Here is a 17,672-nt window from a genome sequence, read left to right as displayed (position 1 = left end):
TCAAGCATGTTTACCAATTTTCTTTTTTTAATCACTTTCCATCATATTACACATCAAATATATGTCCTTACAATCAATATTTACATTTCTACCTAGAGACAGACTCAGCTACAGAATTTGGATGCAGATCCATGAAGAAGAGCATTAAATCCCGGCTTTGGTCTGACTCATTCTAAGGAAACAACACTTGGATCTAAAGTTCAAAACAATGAGCACCCTGCATGTTGTCCAATTTAAGAATGTACAAATCAACATCCAGAAATTGCCTGATTTCAGATCTTTCCTTGACAGAATGAAATCTGTTTGCTTTCACAGTCTCAATCTTGTGAGGCATTCCAAGGACCTGAAATATTGACACATCCCAAAGGAGAAAACTGCTCTGTAAGAATTTTCTAGATCCTGATTCTAGTGTTTTTATCTTTAAAATCAGTTTACTACTTTGTAGAAAAAGTTCTGATTTGGGATTACCAAGTTTACATGTAAAGCCTGTGGCTGTGTAAGTATCTACAGCAATTTTGTATTTGATTGCATTTATATGAATACATCTATTATCTGAAATAGGAAGTCATGTAGATGAAGATTTTGCTCTTGCAGGCAGCAAAACCTGGGGTTAGGACCCACGTTCAGGTACTTGACTTGATATTGGTTACAATGGTGCTAATACAGTGAATGGAGTTACACCTGATTTATAACAATACAGCTGAGGTTAGAAATTGGCTCTGAGGATTTACTAAAGGGTTGAGTTACTTATATTTTAATTATTTTCATGCTACAGTTTAAGTAATTGATTTAAGAGCAATAAACGTTCCCATGCAATTTGAACTACATGATTCATTAAATGTAGTAAACACAATACAGAAGAAATAAATTTAACTTTGTTTAACCAAAAGCAAGTGAGTATGCTTTTTAGCAGCTTGAAATCTTTTATTGAAATTCTAACTGTAATAACTGGTAATTAAAGAGAATATACAGAAGAGATTAAAAAAAAAGTCTTAAGCCATGCCAAACCATGGCAAAAAAGGCTTATTCTCAAGAAACACACTGATAACAGCACAGGAAGAATAATGAGTAAGGCGGCTGAGCAGCTACAGAGACAATGAACTTACCTATGAAATCTTTCAGAAATTACACATTCATCTGGTATACAGGTGGGTTGGATCAAAAAAGACTTCTTAGAAAGACTGAAGGATTGTACAGAATAATACATGGAGGAATACATCAAGAGTCATGTAAATTTTTTAGACTAGAACCATTTGCCTGTTTTCCAGCACAGGATTCTTTCTACCACATCATTCTTCAAAAAAGAAATGCCATCACATAGCTCATACTTAATGGTTTTTGCTGTTTACATAACAAAGAAAAATTATTTTGATTATCACTCCACACAGAATATATACAATATATATCTGCAATGACATCGCTAGGACACCAGATCATGAACACCTGAAAGATGAAGGCACTTGGCAACTCAGAAACACAACAAAAGTCCATTAAAAATATTCCCTGTAACTAGGGAATAAGTTTTAGGGAAGGATCCAACAAATCAATGATCAACTTTCTGAAATAGTGAAGAATGAATTATTTTATTTCAGTCATGTATTTATAAAATAACCTGTCGTGTTTTAAGATGAAGCAAAAAAGAAGAAAATGTGTAAACTGAATTCTGCAGTTTGTGGGAAAGGAGAACAAAACCCGAACCTCTCGTGATGTCATACTGCAATTTTCTTTCAAGTCATGTACCAAGAGGAGCCCAGGCACCTTGGACTTACCAGCAGAGTGCAGGAAACTGCAGAAGATGAGCAGTACCAGAGTTGGGAGCATGATGCACACCCTGCCTGGGCAGTGTTCTCAGTACTCCCCTCTGTTCCAAGCAGGTAGTGCCAATGCTGCCACTTTCTAGGCTGCCCTCTTCAAGCTTGGATGCCTTATATATAGAATTGCAATGCCCTCCCTCATTCCCACAGCTTGCAGAAATTGTAACAGCAGAGTACCCGTCCAACAGGATCTCCTCTTTATCAAGTTCAACACACCTAAAAGCCACTTAGAAAAAGAAGAAAAAAGAAAATGCAAACCTCCCCCAGTTAATTATCATTCTTACAAGGTTTTTATAATGGCTTCTATTTGTAGCAGCTCAAACACTTTTACCTGCCTTCACTGAACAAATTTCGTATTATAACCAAAAGCAAAAAGACAAATAACACACAAATTATGATCACTAGCTGATAAGAAAAGGAATAATATTGGACCAGCACACAAAGTGGAAGAATGAAGAGCAGGAGTTTTGGAAGTGCTGAAAAGACTGTGTGAATAAAAGATGGTAAGACATGAATGAACCGAGATACAGAACTCAGATTTTTGTATTAACTCTTCTTTCATTAACTTCCATTCACTCTCCTGGGTGATTGTGTCCATCTCTCCCTTGTGTGACTTTTTAAGCAAACTGATAAACTTTGGCTGGGTAAAGAGGTCCATGGCACAACTGATTTCCTGATTATGCAAGGGAACTAAGTACGCCCTTGCCCACCACCTTAGCACTGCCAAGGGCAGAGGGCAAACTCTGTTCCAAAATGGGGTGGACTATTGCACTGTGGTACTTTGGAAACTTCCACAAGTTAATCTCCACCTTCCTGCCCACATCACACATCAATTCCACTTCTGTTACACTTGAATCTCTCCACATTAGAGGTGAAATGTTGAGTGCACTGGATATGTTCAAAACATCACTGCCACCACTGATTTGACAGTAAAACAAGAATTTTCTTGATCCTGTCATTTTTCATTAGCAAAATAATTGCTTGTGGAAAATACAGTCTCGATACAAGAAAACTTTCCCTATAAAATATAAAATGCACGGGTTATCTCTCTATAGGAATTTCTTCAGCCTTTCCTGTTTTCACCTATGCAATACTGAGTTGAGCAGGTGAGCCTCTGAAGAAAGTGGGAATAGATGGGGCCTTTTCCTTGGCAATCTGCCTGCACAAGAGGTGCCTGCCCTGTCATCCCCACCAATATCACAACAACCAGATCATAAACCATGCCCACAGCTGCCAACACTGTGCATGCCCTGGTGCTTCCCTGTGCTTCCAGCATCCAGGGGCAGTGCTTTAAGGGTCAGAGAAGGGAAGGTAAGGAAAGGTGAGGGAAGGTCAGGCCAGGGGAGTGAAGGGGAAGGGAAATTCTGTTACCTCTTCTGAGTGGTGGGAAGAAGCCCGGGAAAGACAGCAACTTAACATAATTTCAGCCATAGCTCAATGTGCTCATAATTAAAATGAGAACATTAAATTTTAATTGACATGAAGGTCTGCCTTTTTGGTTTTCACGGTTGTTTTTTTCCCCCTTACAACTCCCCTATCCTCTCCCCAGCAACAGAAGGTGGATGAAGCATATGGCTGTTGGTAGAACAGCAACACTAAATTAATAGAACCAAGACCCTAAATTTAAAAATTTCTGTTGAAAATTTTCTGCATCTGCCTTATGAAAGCCCTAAAGTAAACAAACAAAATCACTTGTCACTTCTGAAAATCATGATCCAGGTGAAAAATAGTAAGTTCTCAATACAGCCTCAAACCAGACTGATACTACGATAAATATATAATTAAGATTTCACAACTGTAGATATTACATTAATCTAAAACTTAGAGCTGATTTGCCAGAAATAAAGAAATCTAAAACATAATTTCATTTTTTCCACTTCTAAGAAGCATCTTCTTTATGAAGATAACGGACTACAGTGCTCCCTAGCAACTCAAACTTGGTAACTGATAGTGTCAGACAGAAATTTACCTTTCTCTGACAGAAGAGAAAAAAAATTCATCACTGTTGTCAAATAGGATTTTTTTTTGTAATACATTTTCATAGTCTTTCTGTCAAGCAGTAATAAATTAAAACAGCTGACATCAATGAGTATTTCATGACTTCCTCATTTGAAGAGCTGGGCACTTGCGAGCATCACTTTTACTATCAAAGGTGGCAGACTGAGACCATGGCATTAAGATTACTGGTAACAGTTAATTTTCCTCTTCCATTATCATGGCTTCAAGCTTTTTTCTGTAGCCTTTATGTTTACTGAAACCTTTTATGTCTTTACTATATGAAGCTTACAAAATTCTCAAGAAATGCACATATTGACAAAAGTTATTACAAATATTTACCCAAAATATTGTTGTTTTCAGTTCCCTGTATTTGTAGCAACATTCTGAGCTGAACTCATTCTGTCTGAGAAGTCAGAATAAAGTTATTACCTTCAGCTTTCCTGGAAGGAATTTCAGTCACTCAGTCTAAATACTTATGATTCAGCAAGTTATTATTTTATGGAGACATCCAATGATGGTGTGAACACAGTTAATCAAAAGCATCCATCCACAACTGCAATTAAGTCAGGACTCCAGACCAAGAAAAAAGCATTTGCTTGAGGACTGTGAGAAGTGACTGAGTTCACAGTACATAGATAATTATTTTACATGGAAGAGCTTTGTGAAAAACTGCATGCCCAGCTGTAGTGAGATAATGATGCCTCTAACTAATATGGGTTTTTTTTTCCATTTAATAATTATAATTGGTTTAGAAATTTGTTAGAAACTGCTGTTGTACAGGAGAGCAGGGATTGTTGTGGCCATATTTAGTATCCATTAACAGTTTCTCAATATTGAAATACAGTTTAGTTTCCAGCATCATGTACACTTCTGAAAGATTTTTAAAATGTCAAAGGAATTTATGTAAGACAGATATTATGCAAATTGAGACAGTTATAACACTTTAAGTAATAGACTATCTTGTCTACAGTTTAATTACTCTAGGAATTTTTAGGTATATCAATTACAGAATATTTTGATGCTTTTATGCAGATTGCCAAGAAAACATTCTACTTCCTGTAATATACTCATTGTATATTATTTTAGCAGCCTCACATATTTCTTGAACAAATAGCTACATATCTTTATAAAGAGTCAGACCAAAATATAGCATTTGATTACCCCTAGTCCCTGTGGGTGTACAAGTCATTTCCAGCTTTGGAAGCCTGTAAATTTCCATTGCTCTTAGTGGAATGTAAAGATACAGGCTTTATAGATATAGCAATCTGACACAACAGCTGAGCTGGTGGGTTTTGTCTTTGAGCTCTGAAATTTGATTTCGTGTCTCATTCAAATTTTGAATAATTTTAAGATAAATTGTTTTAATATGACACTATTAATCATCTGTACTTTAACTTCCAAAATATTTTGGATGCCCAGCCTTCAAGTAATTGTTTTAAAATATGAATGATTGAATAATATATGTATGATGAACATAACATTTATTGTCTCATAAATGCTGTATCAGAATGACATAAAATAAGGCTCTTGAAATCAACTGGGTTATCTTTTATCCTTTATGACTGAGACATTCACTAAAACTGGCAGGGCAACCTTGGTTTCTATCTACAATCCAATGAGCTGTAAAATTTCAGTTTGGAAATTTTGGGGTTTTTTTGGTATAGATTGTCTCAAGGTAACACTATTTATTTTCTGTTAGTGGTGCTTACCTTACACGAAGCAATTCCATTACCATTCCAATTTTAAAAATAAACCAAAAGCACAACCTAACTGGCATTAATGTGCTAAACAGAAGAAAACAAGCTCCCATTTTTTCTTGCTGTTTCTCATCCTTGTCTTTCAGGCAATGTAGCCAGGGAGCAGAAGATCACATTGAGTGCAGCTTCCCTGGGCTACGCTTATGGCACCCACCAGGGGCTCCTGTCTAGTTGTGTGAGTAGCTGGCAGGTACCACATGGCCAGCTGGTTGTCTCTTTTGCCAAGATGCTTTCCAAAGAAACCGGCAGTAAAACAGATACATATTCTGAGAATGTTCCAATTATGGTAAATAAGAAATTTTTGGCTGAGAAGTATGCACAAAAAAATCATGACCAGCTTATCCCTCATCCTCAGCCTATGTCCCAGCTTTAGAACTTCCTGGTATTTAATGCTGTGTGCCTTTCCAGCTGCTCTTCTTCCTACATTTTGTACACTTAAACTCCTTCCCCAAACAGTACCTAAAAGAAGCCCAGGGTGATTTTGCTACCAGACACTAAATAATCCACCTTATTGTTTTAATAGAAATCCACACTATCTGCTTTCCTTTTGGTCACCAGAATCAAGAAAACTTATTTTCTTCATACCTTTGAAGTAGATACCTCACACACAACCAGAAAAAAATGCTACTGAATAGACTGTCAGGGCTGCCATTCAGTTGGAACAATCTCTGCTGTCCTCAGGTAGCTGCCTACAGATATTTAAATGCAAAATTCCATTTATCATTGTAAATTATGGTTGGTTGCAATATGCAAATACATGCTGACCATAGGTGCTAGAGAGTATGTAATTTCTGGCTTTAAGATGAAAGTGAATACAAACTAAGAAATAACTAACTGCACTCTTTCACTGTTCCAAAAGTACTTTTGAACTTAAATGACTGTACAGTCAAGTCTTTCCCATAACCTGTTAGGAAAAAAAAATGCAGAAAATAATTTCAAACTCATGTCTCTAAAAGTGGTAAAGACTTCATTGGTTGGTACTTAACTTCTAATTATAATTTGCTGGGGACAATGGCCTGAGACCTCCTCGCATTGGCTTCATGCCTCTGGCACTACCTGTGATGAATATCCGATACTGTAGCTGTGGGGACCTGGGTTGCTGCAGTTCACTCCTTATGTCCTGCCAACACCAGAGGCTGACAAAGCCACCACTCCCACAGTTCCCTGAAGCGTATCCGCTGCCCTGAGGACAGGGACAAAATATTTCAAGTGTTTCTGGAGTAAAACCATTTTGGGGGAAAAAATAAACCACACAAAACAAAACAAGGTCTGCTACTGTGATACCGTGTTCCCCTTCCCTGTCTGGGAAGACAAACTCGACTTGCTCTCAACTCCCACACTCTTCTCCTGCTTCTGAATCCTCTGTTGTTAATGCTGGACTCAAATTGGTTTGCATTCTGATCTCTGGAGTGGTCTGGGCTGCACACTTTGTTCTATAAGAATCCTGAATTCTGGTCATTTTAGCTACAGAGCTGACAGGAGAGAACAGAATAATAGGACTGTGGAAAGAAACCATAGGAGGACTGTCACCTCTATTCATGTTTGTCTCCCTTTGACTTTTTAACTAAAATTTCTCTCCAACACTATGATCATGAACAAAATTCTGTGCAGATTCTCTTATGGCCTATCTTATCTCCTAGTGATTAAGGAATCTGCAGAGGAAGACTGATTCTCTCATTTTCATTTGCTTCTAGTAGAGAGAAAAAAGATTAATGATGACCTCATATAAAGTCTAGAGTTAGATCAGACTCTGTGCTGAACTAAATCCAGACTTGGAGGGCTCCTTTTTTTCCCCCTTAATAGAAAATGTTGAAACCAATTTGATTTTACTTTTATAATTACTAACCTATATTTTTCTTCTGAGTTACATTAACATGGAGAACATTTATCTGATGGACAAAAATTGGTAAAAGCACAGGTCAGTTGTTTTTTTGAGTGTGGTGTTTTTTTTTTTTTTGCGCATTTAGGCTTTACCAATGAGTCAGTATTCCTTCTATAAGGGAAGATCAGGGAGTATCCTACATCAGCTCTTCTCCTGGGCACAATTCACTTTGACTCCATACTAACCAGAAAAAGAATGGAAAGCATTACACATGAAAGCAGCTGTGGCTCAAATGTTTCTAGCTTAGTTAGAACTCAGTTCAGTAAGTTATTTAAAACATCCTAAGTTTTCTTAATTGCTGTACTCATAATTGCCACACAACTAAGCTAAACTTGTAATTTGTAATTAATGTTCAAACCAGGCTTGGAAAATATAAAATTATTTGCTTCTTTTTACATCACAGCTCTGTTAATTTAATAATCAGATAGATTTTGTTACCAGATACAGCATGAAAAGCAAATACATTGTGTGAAGCAGGAATTCATTAAGTACAAGCTTTCACCTCTACTGGTAAGGAAGTAAAATAGAACCTGTATTTACACAAATATTAAGAGCTGGGAACAGGACGTCAGTAGCAATCCATGTTTAACTTGTTCTTTAATGTGTGTGCATTTTAGAACAGGTAAGTCTCCAACTGATGCTAATATAACATATCTGCTAAGATAATAAAGTCAAGCATAAACTTGTGTTTACCTTTTACTTTATATATTCTGATGCTTTTTCTTTTATGCATTTTGGTTGACTTGGATTTAAAAAAAAAAAACAAAAAAAAAACTCAAACAAACATAAACAGCCACTGTAGTCACTTTTCCAAAGTTCGGAATCTCACAGATGTTTGAATTGTGGTAGAATAGATTTGAAAATCATGACTTACATCTTATTCTCAAATTTGAAAACCTCTTTCCATTTCTAAAGAAATTAAGTTATTGGAAGAATGAACCAAAGGTAAGTGTGGAGGGATTGATGGAGGCAGTTTCCATTCACAGTTTCAGATACAAGGGACAGTGTGGCTATTTTCCCCATGGGCAGAAAGCACTCTGTAGGGAGAATCATAACAAGAATGCACTGATAGAAATCATACAAGAACAACGATTAACAGCTTACATCACTTTTGCGTGTCTTTACATTTGATTATTCAAACGTTACAGAATTGCAGCTGCAACTTGCAACTCTACATCTTCTTGGTCTCTGAGGGCAGACAGCTGTGTTTGTGTCATGTCTCTCTCTGTCAGCTGACTATTTAATATATTAAGACCTCATTGCATGGAGAGACTGGCAGCCAGTTAATGTTTATCTTAATGTAGAATAAAGATGTCAGCACTCTTACTTTCTCACAAAGATTTGCCCTCATTTTTCACGTAAATAAATGCTACATATTCTGTCCTGAAAGCTCTTTGCTTCTGTGCATGTAATGAAATCTCCATATTATTATCAGTCACACTGGTACAGAAAGAACAGTTTTTGCTCATGATAAAATCCCCCACTATTTGAAAGTTCTGTGTAATTAAGTTAACATGCACTTTTAATACTATGATGTTCCTAAGGAACATTAAACATAATAAACTATGGATCACTTGGAATCACTTGGAAAATGAAAACTAAACATTAAATCACTTTTATTTGGCAGTTTCAATTTGACAAATACACTGCCCAGTTTTTAAACTCAGCACAATATAGCACTGAATTGCTGCACTGTGCCACGCAGTTATATTTTTATTATCTCAAGCTTGGATTTTCTTCCCTTGGGTCAGGTGGTCATTGTCTCATATACAAATTTATAGGACAAATATAAAGGACTATTTCATAGAGCTTCAGTAGGATCCAGACTTTAGTCCTTACACTTGTGATTAGGGCTACTCCCTTGTGTTTTTCTTCAAAGTAACACTTAGTAGTAGATACTCTCTATGAGTTGTTCTCCAGGTTTTTTTTTAGTTTTAGACTCTCCTTTCAGGTAAATGTCCCATTCCATTAATTGCTGACTTGAAATCTCTAGTATCTCATTGTTCAGTTTAAGAACAAGCAGAGGGGCTAATCACAAAACATGCACACGTGTTACCTATCTACAATCCAATATAAGCAAGATATTTGCCAGATGTGTTTTCTAAGATGCAATGTCCTGATTACTAAGAAAATCAAAATATACATTGTTAAATCAATCTAAGATCTTATCCAAATAAATTAGATGACTTAAATGCTGTAACAACTCCAGTTGTAACAACTCCACCTGTTAATATTTACTGTGTGTATAAATGTATATATGTATGGTATGCATACACATATTATATGTATATACCTATACATCCTGTTCTTTTGACTAGTTTTTAGTGAATTCAGAGAACTGTGCTGCTATCAGACTGACAGCTTTAAACAGAACTGAAAACTTTGACCAATCAAAGTACTTAGTATGGGCCAAAGCATGGGAAAAAAAAGGCAGGGGCAGGTTTTGTTCCACTGACACAATTCTGGTATGAGGTTAGTAATTCCATTTGAGTTAACCTCACAGTAGTTCCAAGGTCTGTGGCTGCTGAGCTCTATATTGAGTACTTTCCTTAATTTTTCAACCAAGTATCAGCAGAATATTTGCTTGAGAATACAAGAACTCAAAACTGCCTGTGGGGAATCTGGCAACCTGAACTACGCCTCTGTTTACATGTTTTCAATTAAATAAAAAATGAATACACCCATGAATGCTGGCTGTTGCTGAATTCTACGATAAAACTCGCATGTACTTTTAAGGTAATATTTTCTAAGCCTCAAAAGCAGTGGAATATTCATATCTGAGAAGTACCAGAATGTAAAGACAATAAAGAAAATAAAAAAATAAATAATGTGGAACTTTAGGTATTCTTTTATCGTATATATCAATGTTCCACACATTTCCAGAAAGAATTTAATGTAATTGTGTTTCATTGATCTCACCTGGAAAGTTAGAGCTTACAATGTTTACATATGCTCTTACCAATTACTTTACTACACTCTCTCACGATGTGGTGAAGTGGTGCCTATATAAATGTGCAGGAAATGTCATGTATTCCTTGCCCTCACTGATAAGCATGTTTCTGGTTACCCTAGGGTTTGGCAGACTATGGATTTTTCAGTAAGAAGCAGACATCACAATGTGAGATGTTTCATACAGTCAGAAAAGAATGGGAGAACCTTTGTGCTGTCCCTTATCCTGCAAGAACTGAAAATATAGGTGCAAGGAAATTTAATTCCTAGAGCATCCTCATTGACTTCTGCTAAGCTTGATATAAAAAGTGGGCTTCCCACACACTCAATTTTAAGAATTGAGTTTCCAACATCATATTGAATTCCTACTAACTGCTACTGCATCATACTTATGATCTTGCTTTCTTACAGTAATGTGCTACAAAAAAAGACGATGCATCTGCCAGGTTCAATCTCTCATTCTTCCCCAAGGTGAGAAAGATGTAGCAGTGGGGCTCTTGTTTAAAGAGCTGGTGTTTAATAAACACCTTAGGAAAGCTGAGGTCAGTGCTGGCACATGATGCGCGGCAAGCAGCAGGCATCAGAGCAGTCCTCTCTTGCTCTCAGGTAAGCTCATTGAGGTATAATGTCAGCTTATTGAAAATGCTGCCAATTTGGTAGGAGAGCATTGCTGAGGATTACAGCCTTTTGCCAGAGCTTTCTGAACAGTGAATTCAGACAAGAGAATCTGCTGAAAGGCAGGTTCTGGATTTGAAACTGTATGGGAAGGCAGCACAGGTAACAAAGGATATGTGATATACTTGTAGTTGACTGATGAGGTGCTCTGCAGCATTTTTCATTGGCTATCATTTCCCATACCACAAAAAATTTGTGTTCAGTTTATTATCCTCTATTTCAGTCAAGCAATGAAAAGACCATGCCATTTGTTGGAAAGATATTTAGCAGCCTTATATCCAATGGGAGACAACAGAAAGAACTGTTTGTAGCCACTCATTGCTATCTGAGAATTTATATAAATTATACATTATAAATAAATATATTTATTACAGCCTATACTGATAGAGGCAGGTTTTCTGCAGAGGGCTGCAAGCTACAAAGTGTTATACTCAGCAGAAGTACATTAATAACTGTGAAAATATTTCTGCTGGTTTTGTCAGCCCTAATTGTCTCTTCCTCTATTTTCTTCTGTTTGCAATGATGATAAACACAGGTGAGAGAAAATGGTGTTTTCCAGCAGTTTTTTATAATGGCTAAACCTGAATGACCTTTCTCCTCACAAATGAGAGCAGGGGGGTGGCTGCTGTTGGGAAATAGAGGCTTCTACTGTTTTCTACAATGGCATGTGGCAACTCCATGATACACCAAGAAACTCGGCTAAGGCAACCTGCATCATGGGTGTCATGGTTTTGGCTGGGATAGAGCTAGTTGCCTCCTTAGTAGCTGGTACAGTGCTGTGTTTTGGAGTTAGCATGAGAACAATGTTGAAAACAAACTGATGTTTTGGATGTTGCTAAGCAGCACTTACGCTTGGTCAAGGACTTTTCAATTTCTCACACTCTGCCAGTGAGGAGGTGCACAAGAAGCTGGAGGGAACATGGCTGGGACAGCTGACCTGAAGTGGCCAAGGGGATGTTCCACACCATAGAACATCATATTCAGCATATAAACTGAAGTGAGTTATACGGATGGGTACAGTCACCATTTGAGGACAGGGTGGGTATTGGATAGTGAGCAACTATATTCTGTATCACTTGTTTGGTTGGGTACTTCCCAAATTTTATTATTAATGTAACATAGCATCAGTATTAATTTTTAGAATTAGCACACTTATATTTTGTTTCATTTATTAAATTACTATTGTCTCAACCCAAGAGTTTGCAGGGTTTTTTCTTTTCCCTGACTCTCCTACCCATCCCGTGGCAGAGCAGAGGCAGGGGGAAGTTAGTGAGCAGCTTTGTGGTACTTGATTAGCAGCTGGGGATAAACCCTGACAATGGATCCTTACTTGGAAAGAACTTTGTCTTGGATCAAACAAGATAACAATTGTGACCATAGTCCTGACAATCTGGGTTGAGGACACTAATAACTTACACGATCATTCTTCCACAATTGGTTTCCTAACAATAAGTCCAACAGGGGATCCACTGGACTGCTGAAGGCACACTTATGTTATAAACCTGTCCCTGCATGCAAGTTTTTTTCCAGAGTTACAGATAAAAGCAGCAAAATGCTTCAGACACTGTCTACATTGCTACACTGTGTTGTATTGCTAAGGTTATAATTCTCAATTTTTTTTAACTAGATGTGAACATAATATTGTGTGTTGTTCAAGATTTAGCACTTGAATAGTGCTAAACTATTGCCTATTTGCAATAGTTGCAAGTGCCTACTTGCTAAATTAAATCCTAAAGGATCAGCAGAAAGTAGTTCAATTACCATGGTTAAATTCTCATCAGCAAGCACCAAACTCAATAGATATCTCAACAATGACATAAGCATGATTTACCACATCAGGATTTCCTTGAGCATTTGAGGTTTTGAAATATTTACAACAATGTTCTTTAGTGAAGTCAAATATAAAAGAATACACAAATGGAAGGTGACTCTGGGTTTTTGATTGCTTGTTTTTACTGAAGATGCAACATCTATCCTTTTCATGTATTTGGCCTATTTTGAAGCATCTGGATTTAGAGAAGTCATGCTATTGGTTCTGCCAAAGGCAATGTCCATTCATGGCTACTAACAAAGAAGGAAAGATAAGAAACTCTCATCATTGCTAAAGCATGTACTGCTAAGTATCAGCATCTAAAATGTCCATATTATGAAAGAAAATAGATTTAAAAATAAACATAATGGTTTCCCCAGCTGTCTTCTGCAGACCTGGGAGACATAGAAGATCATCAACGTAACTCTTTCTGGATCTGACAGTAGTAATGATCCACATAAAGACCAGTAATGTACCATGAGACTCGTGGCTAAAAATTGTTACTGAGTAGAAATCTCACTGATTCAGGGGACTTTTGCCTGATACCCCACACAAACTGTTCTTATTGTATCTAATGTAGATAAAACCAAAGCAGCAGCATAAGAATTTGTGGAAATTACAAAGAGCTCTATTAACAAGGCAGTTATGAAGCCTCTGTGACTTGTGATCTTATATACAGCACCATGCTTTGTTGATAACCTTACTTTAGGATCATATAAGGAAAAAAAACTCCTGAGCAACTTTAAGATTTGACCTATATGACATGCTCTATATGAGAGCAGATCAGGTAAACTCAACTCCCAATGCCCTAGAGTCAAAATCCAAACATTAGGCTTGTACAGTTTTCTTGATTCCCTAATTTTTAACAGGCTCTACTTCAGATTTGGAAAAAAAGCTGAATTTTTTCCCTACCTCTGTGACACTGAAGTTCTGTGAATACCCCCATCCGTAAGTAGGAAGAAGCATCCAAAAATAGTAAGCTCCTGAGATGTGATTCTATTCTTTCTAATGTGACAAATCAGGACTTTTGATGGTCCTATCAGCAATATTTTCATGTGTGACATCCCTACCTAGATGGACCTGAAGCATTAAAATCTGCTACTCAATAGTATTGCCTCTAACTCAAAAAAATATGCATGTGCATACTCAGAACAATTCCTCAGTGGAATAAAAAACACAAACCCAAAATGCAACCCCACCTCAACTCCCCAAACCAAACCCAGCTGTAAGTACAGCTGTAGCAGCTTGTTTGTGGTTGGTATGGAGTAAAATACACTGCTAAAGAGCATCTCTTTCTCCAATGACTACTAAACTCTTCCTTTTGGAACCTCCCATGCTACTGAACATTATACTGAACATTGATCATTCATTACCCATGAAAATCTATTATGACTATGCTATTCTGGCATATTCAGACAGATTCAAGTCTTGAGGATGAATCTCAAAGTTCCAGCAGCAATATAGGTTTATGTAGGCATGAAGGGGATGCCTGATTAAGAAACCATCTGGTGAGTTCAGACTATTTTAACCCATTAATTGAAAATGAAATGCCTTTAGGGCAGGTTCTCCTGAAAGAGAATGGCTGATCACTTCAGCTGTGTGAAATGCAGCAGACCCAGCTACCACACAAAACAGTGCTGTTAGCCAGAAGTTGTGTCCAGCAACTCAGAACTACTGCAAAAACACAGCAAATGATAAACTACAGAATCAGTTCTCAAGATGCAATGACTCACATAATTTTTCAGCATTTCCCTGGAAAATTATCCAAACACCATACTCAGTCTATTCTAGACAATTCATAGGACCCTTTTAGCAGAAAAAAAAAAGTGTCTCAACTTCCTGGTAGCGTAGTCTTATTTGAAGACGACTTACGAATTTAGTGTCATTGAAAACATCAGCTATAACATTCCCCATCCTACAGGAATTGTCTGTGACTCAGGATCGCTAAGGAGCTCCGGTGACCGCATGGGCACCCTGCACACCCCACACTCTGTACACAGTCAGACAAGGTTTCCTTACCAGCTCATCCCTGCTTCCCCCACAGCAGAGTCCCAGGTGTCTGGATCCTTACAAGAATTTAATCGCAGCACAGCAACACAACTACCATCCCGAGCTGGTGTCCGCCAGAAGATTTCCCGAGGTTTTACCCTCACAGTCTGTGCACCCAGACAGTCTGAGGTCTTCCAGCAGAGTCATCACACCTGTTGTGTCTCTGAGTGCCCTCACCTGGGCCGCACGTCCCCGGGCCCTTTGTTGTGCAAAGCCTCGGCACTTCACGGCCCCTTGCCCGGGCTCACTTCACATAGAGCCCAGCCCTCACTGCAGCTGCTCACCGAGCTACCAGCGCTGAATGTGCTCCTCAGCAGAGGGGCATATTCGGCAATTGGAGTGCTTTCACCTGCCGGCCTCAGGATTTAACCAAAACCAGCTGCACCTCAGCCTTCAACACTGCGCTGGGGCAAGCGGAGCCCGACTATGTGAAGAATTTAAAGTGACCTTCTCAATAAAAGTGAGTTTTTCTGGAAAACAGACTAGAAAAATTACCATTTTAAAAGATAAGACGCAGAATGGTTTTGATTTAGAAATAAAATTGAAAGAATGGGAGAAAACTGTAAACACAAACCCAGAACATCTTCACAGCACAGCCTTTTAACTCGGGGCGCACCTTCCCCTCAGCAAACCCCTGTGGCCTGAGCCATCCTGGGCACAGCCCCCTGTGGGTGCTCAGGACTCTGACCTCATTAATCCTACAGGCTCCCTCACTTTTCATGGAGCTCAGCTAAAATCCTCTTCCCACCAACTTCCAAAACCTTCCCTTCCCTGTGGATGCCCAGAGGCTTGCATGGAAGTGCCCTAGTGCAAGAGGCAGCTGGTGAAAAGAAGGAGGCAGTTTTCTCCTTTACTACTCAGCTGCTCTTTTTTTGAGACAGAATACTGTCAAATACACATTAAATTGCAGGCAATTCGACAGACTGTGTACTGAGTCTTGTACTTTGAAAAAATTCAGTAGGGAGGTGAGCTGATGTGATCTGACAGGTAGTGTATCCCCCAGACACCTCTTTGGGGGTCAGTGATCTGTCATCCACAATGCCTGTGCTCAGTCTGTCAGAGCCCCCTGAACACATCACTCTCAGGGGCCCCTTACTGAAAGTGGGTCAAAGAATGTGTGGTGGGACTGGGTACACCCAGGGCGTGTCTGCAGCAAGGTGGGAATGGCAGGTATTGAGCAATGCCAGGATTTTTTTAATACCAAAATATAGATGTCTGTCAGTGATGCTGGCCTGTGTAGACGTAATGGAGTTTGTTTCAAAACTGTGTCTGTTTTCTGTCTCAGTACTAATAAAACACAATGGGCATTTATGTACATGCAGTGTATTAGACTGAACGTGTTGATTTGATTTATTTTGATTACTGAAACTTTGATCTTCATGTTCTTCAATTCTTTGGATGTAGTTTATTCAAAATTATATATGCTCTGCTTTAAAATCCAGTTACTAGTGAGGTATCAAAAACATAATCTTTTTGATGCAATTTAAATATAACGTGCTGGAAGGATCAGTTAATGAGTTTTAGGCCATAACTAAGAAGTTAAATAAAGGGATTTTTTAAAAGGTTTTAAAAGAAAAAAGAGGGGAAAACATGCTTGTTTGTTTTTTAATTTTTCTTGACTATAAGTATTATTGTTTCAAATCAAAGAGAGTCAACGAGGACTTTGGTATCTCTGAAAAACAGGATTCTGAGTAGGTTAATAATCTCCAGAACAATAATTTTTTATATCAAGAAATCCAGTAAAATTTAAAATGTTTACTCTTAACTGATTTTCCAGGACCTTAACTATGCAATCAACAGATAGAGTATGTTTACATATTGGTAGCAGTCAGTGAGTCACTATTTAGTATTTACATTCAGTGATGATGTTGATACCAGATTGTGATATCTCTGCAAGTTCCATATGGGCTTTTTTTTGCACTTTTGGTCTCACAGACAAGTTTATCTCATCTTGTACCTAGGTATCTAAAGGATATTTCTATAGATTTTGTTTGAAGGACAAAATTGTATTGTCTGAAGCAAAGCATATGTGGAGAAAATGGTTACATGACATGTTTTGGCAGTATTTCTTTGTGGCAAATGCTGAAATTATTGGAGAGTTTTTCAGAGCAAAGTGTTGCCCATCTGAAATAAGAACTTGTGGCAGGTTGACCTTGGCTGGATGTCAGGTGCTCTATCACTCCCTCCTCAACTGGACAACATAGAGAAAATATAGTTAAAGGCTCATGGGTTGAGATAAGGATGGGGAGAGATCAATCATCAGTTGCTGTCACAGGCAAAACAGACTTGAGTTGGATCTGTTACTGAAGAGTTACCCACTAGTAAATCAGTGCTGGCTACTCCTGATTGAGCTTCCTTGTTCTTCATGTCCCTTAAAATGTATTCCAGGATTGGGTGCTCCATCTATTTCCCAAGTATTGAGGCAGACCAGTCTCTACTTTCCTGTGACCTTCCCTTAGAGGAAATACTAGGATCTCACCTTGTCTATCAATTGTTCCAAATAATTTGAACCAATTACTTGCAAAAAAATCTTGCTAACTGTCAGTTTGATACTGCAAAATCCTAAAAATCTCTTTCTGTGGCTTAGCAGACTGTTTTGGTTTGTTATGTATTGCTTAAAATACCAGCATCTCCAAAACTAAAAAAATGTCTGGAATTATTTGGACTTGCTCAGAATTGTTTGCATGCATCCTGTCAATTATCTCTATATTCTCCAGTAAGTATTACAAAAGCAGTTC

The 17,672-nt window shown here is 37.9% G+C and overlaps 1 protein-coding gene across 1 annotated transcript in view; it reads right to left on the bottom strand.

Moving 5' to 3' along the window:
• MUC6 (mucin 6, oligomeric mucus/gel-forming) overlaps positions 1 to 17,301 on the bottom strand; it is a 55,957-nt gene extending 38,656 nt beyond the window's left edge. Inside the window, exons 1-2 of the mRNA XM_053980696.1 lie at positions 17,250 to 17,301; positions 15,509 to 15,550 (exon numbers count right to left, since the gene is read on the bottom strand). Of these exons, the coding sequence (XP_053836671.1) occupies positions 15,509 to 15,550; positions 17,250 to 17,301 (94 nt within the window). The remainder of the gene's footprint in view (positions 1 to 15,508; positions 15,551 to 17,249) is intronic.
• Between the last annotated feature and the right edge of the window lie 371 nt (positions 17,302 to 17,672).

Source organism: Vidua macroura, chromosome 6 (genome assembly GCF_024509145.1).
Source record: "Vidua macroura isolate BioBank_ID:100142 chromosome 6, ASM2450914v1, whole genome shotgun sequence".
NCBI lineage: Eukaryota > Metazoa > Chordata > Aves > Passeriformes > Viduidae > Vidua > Vidua macroura.
This window is presented reverse-complemented; position numbering and strand designations above follow the sequence as displayed.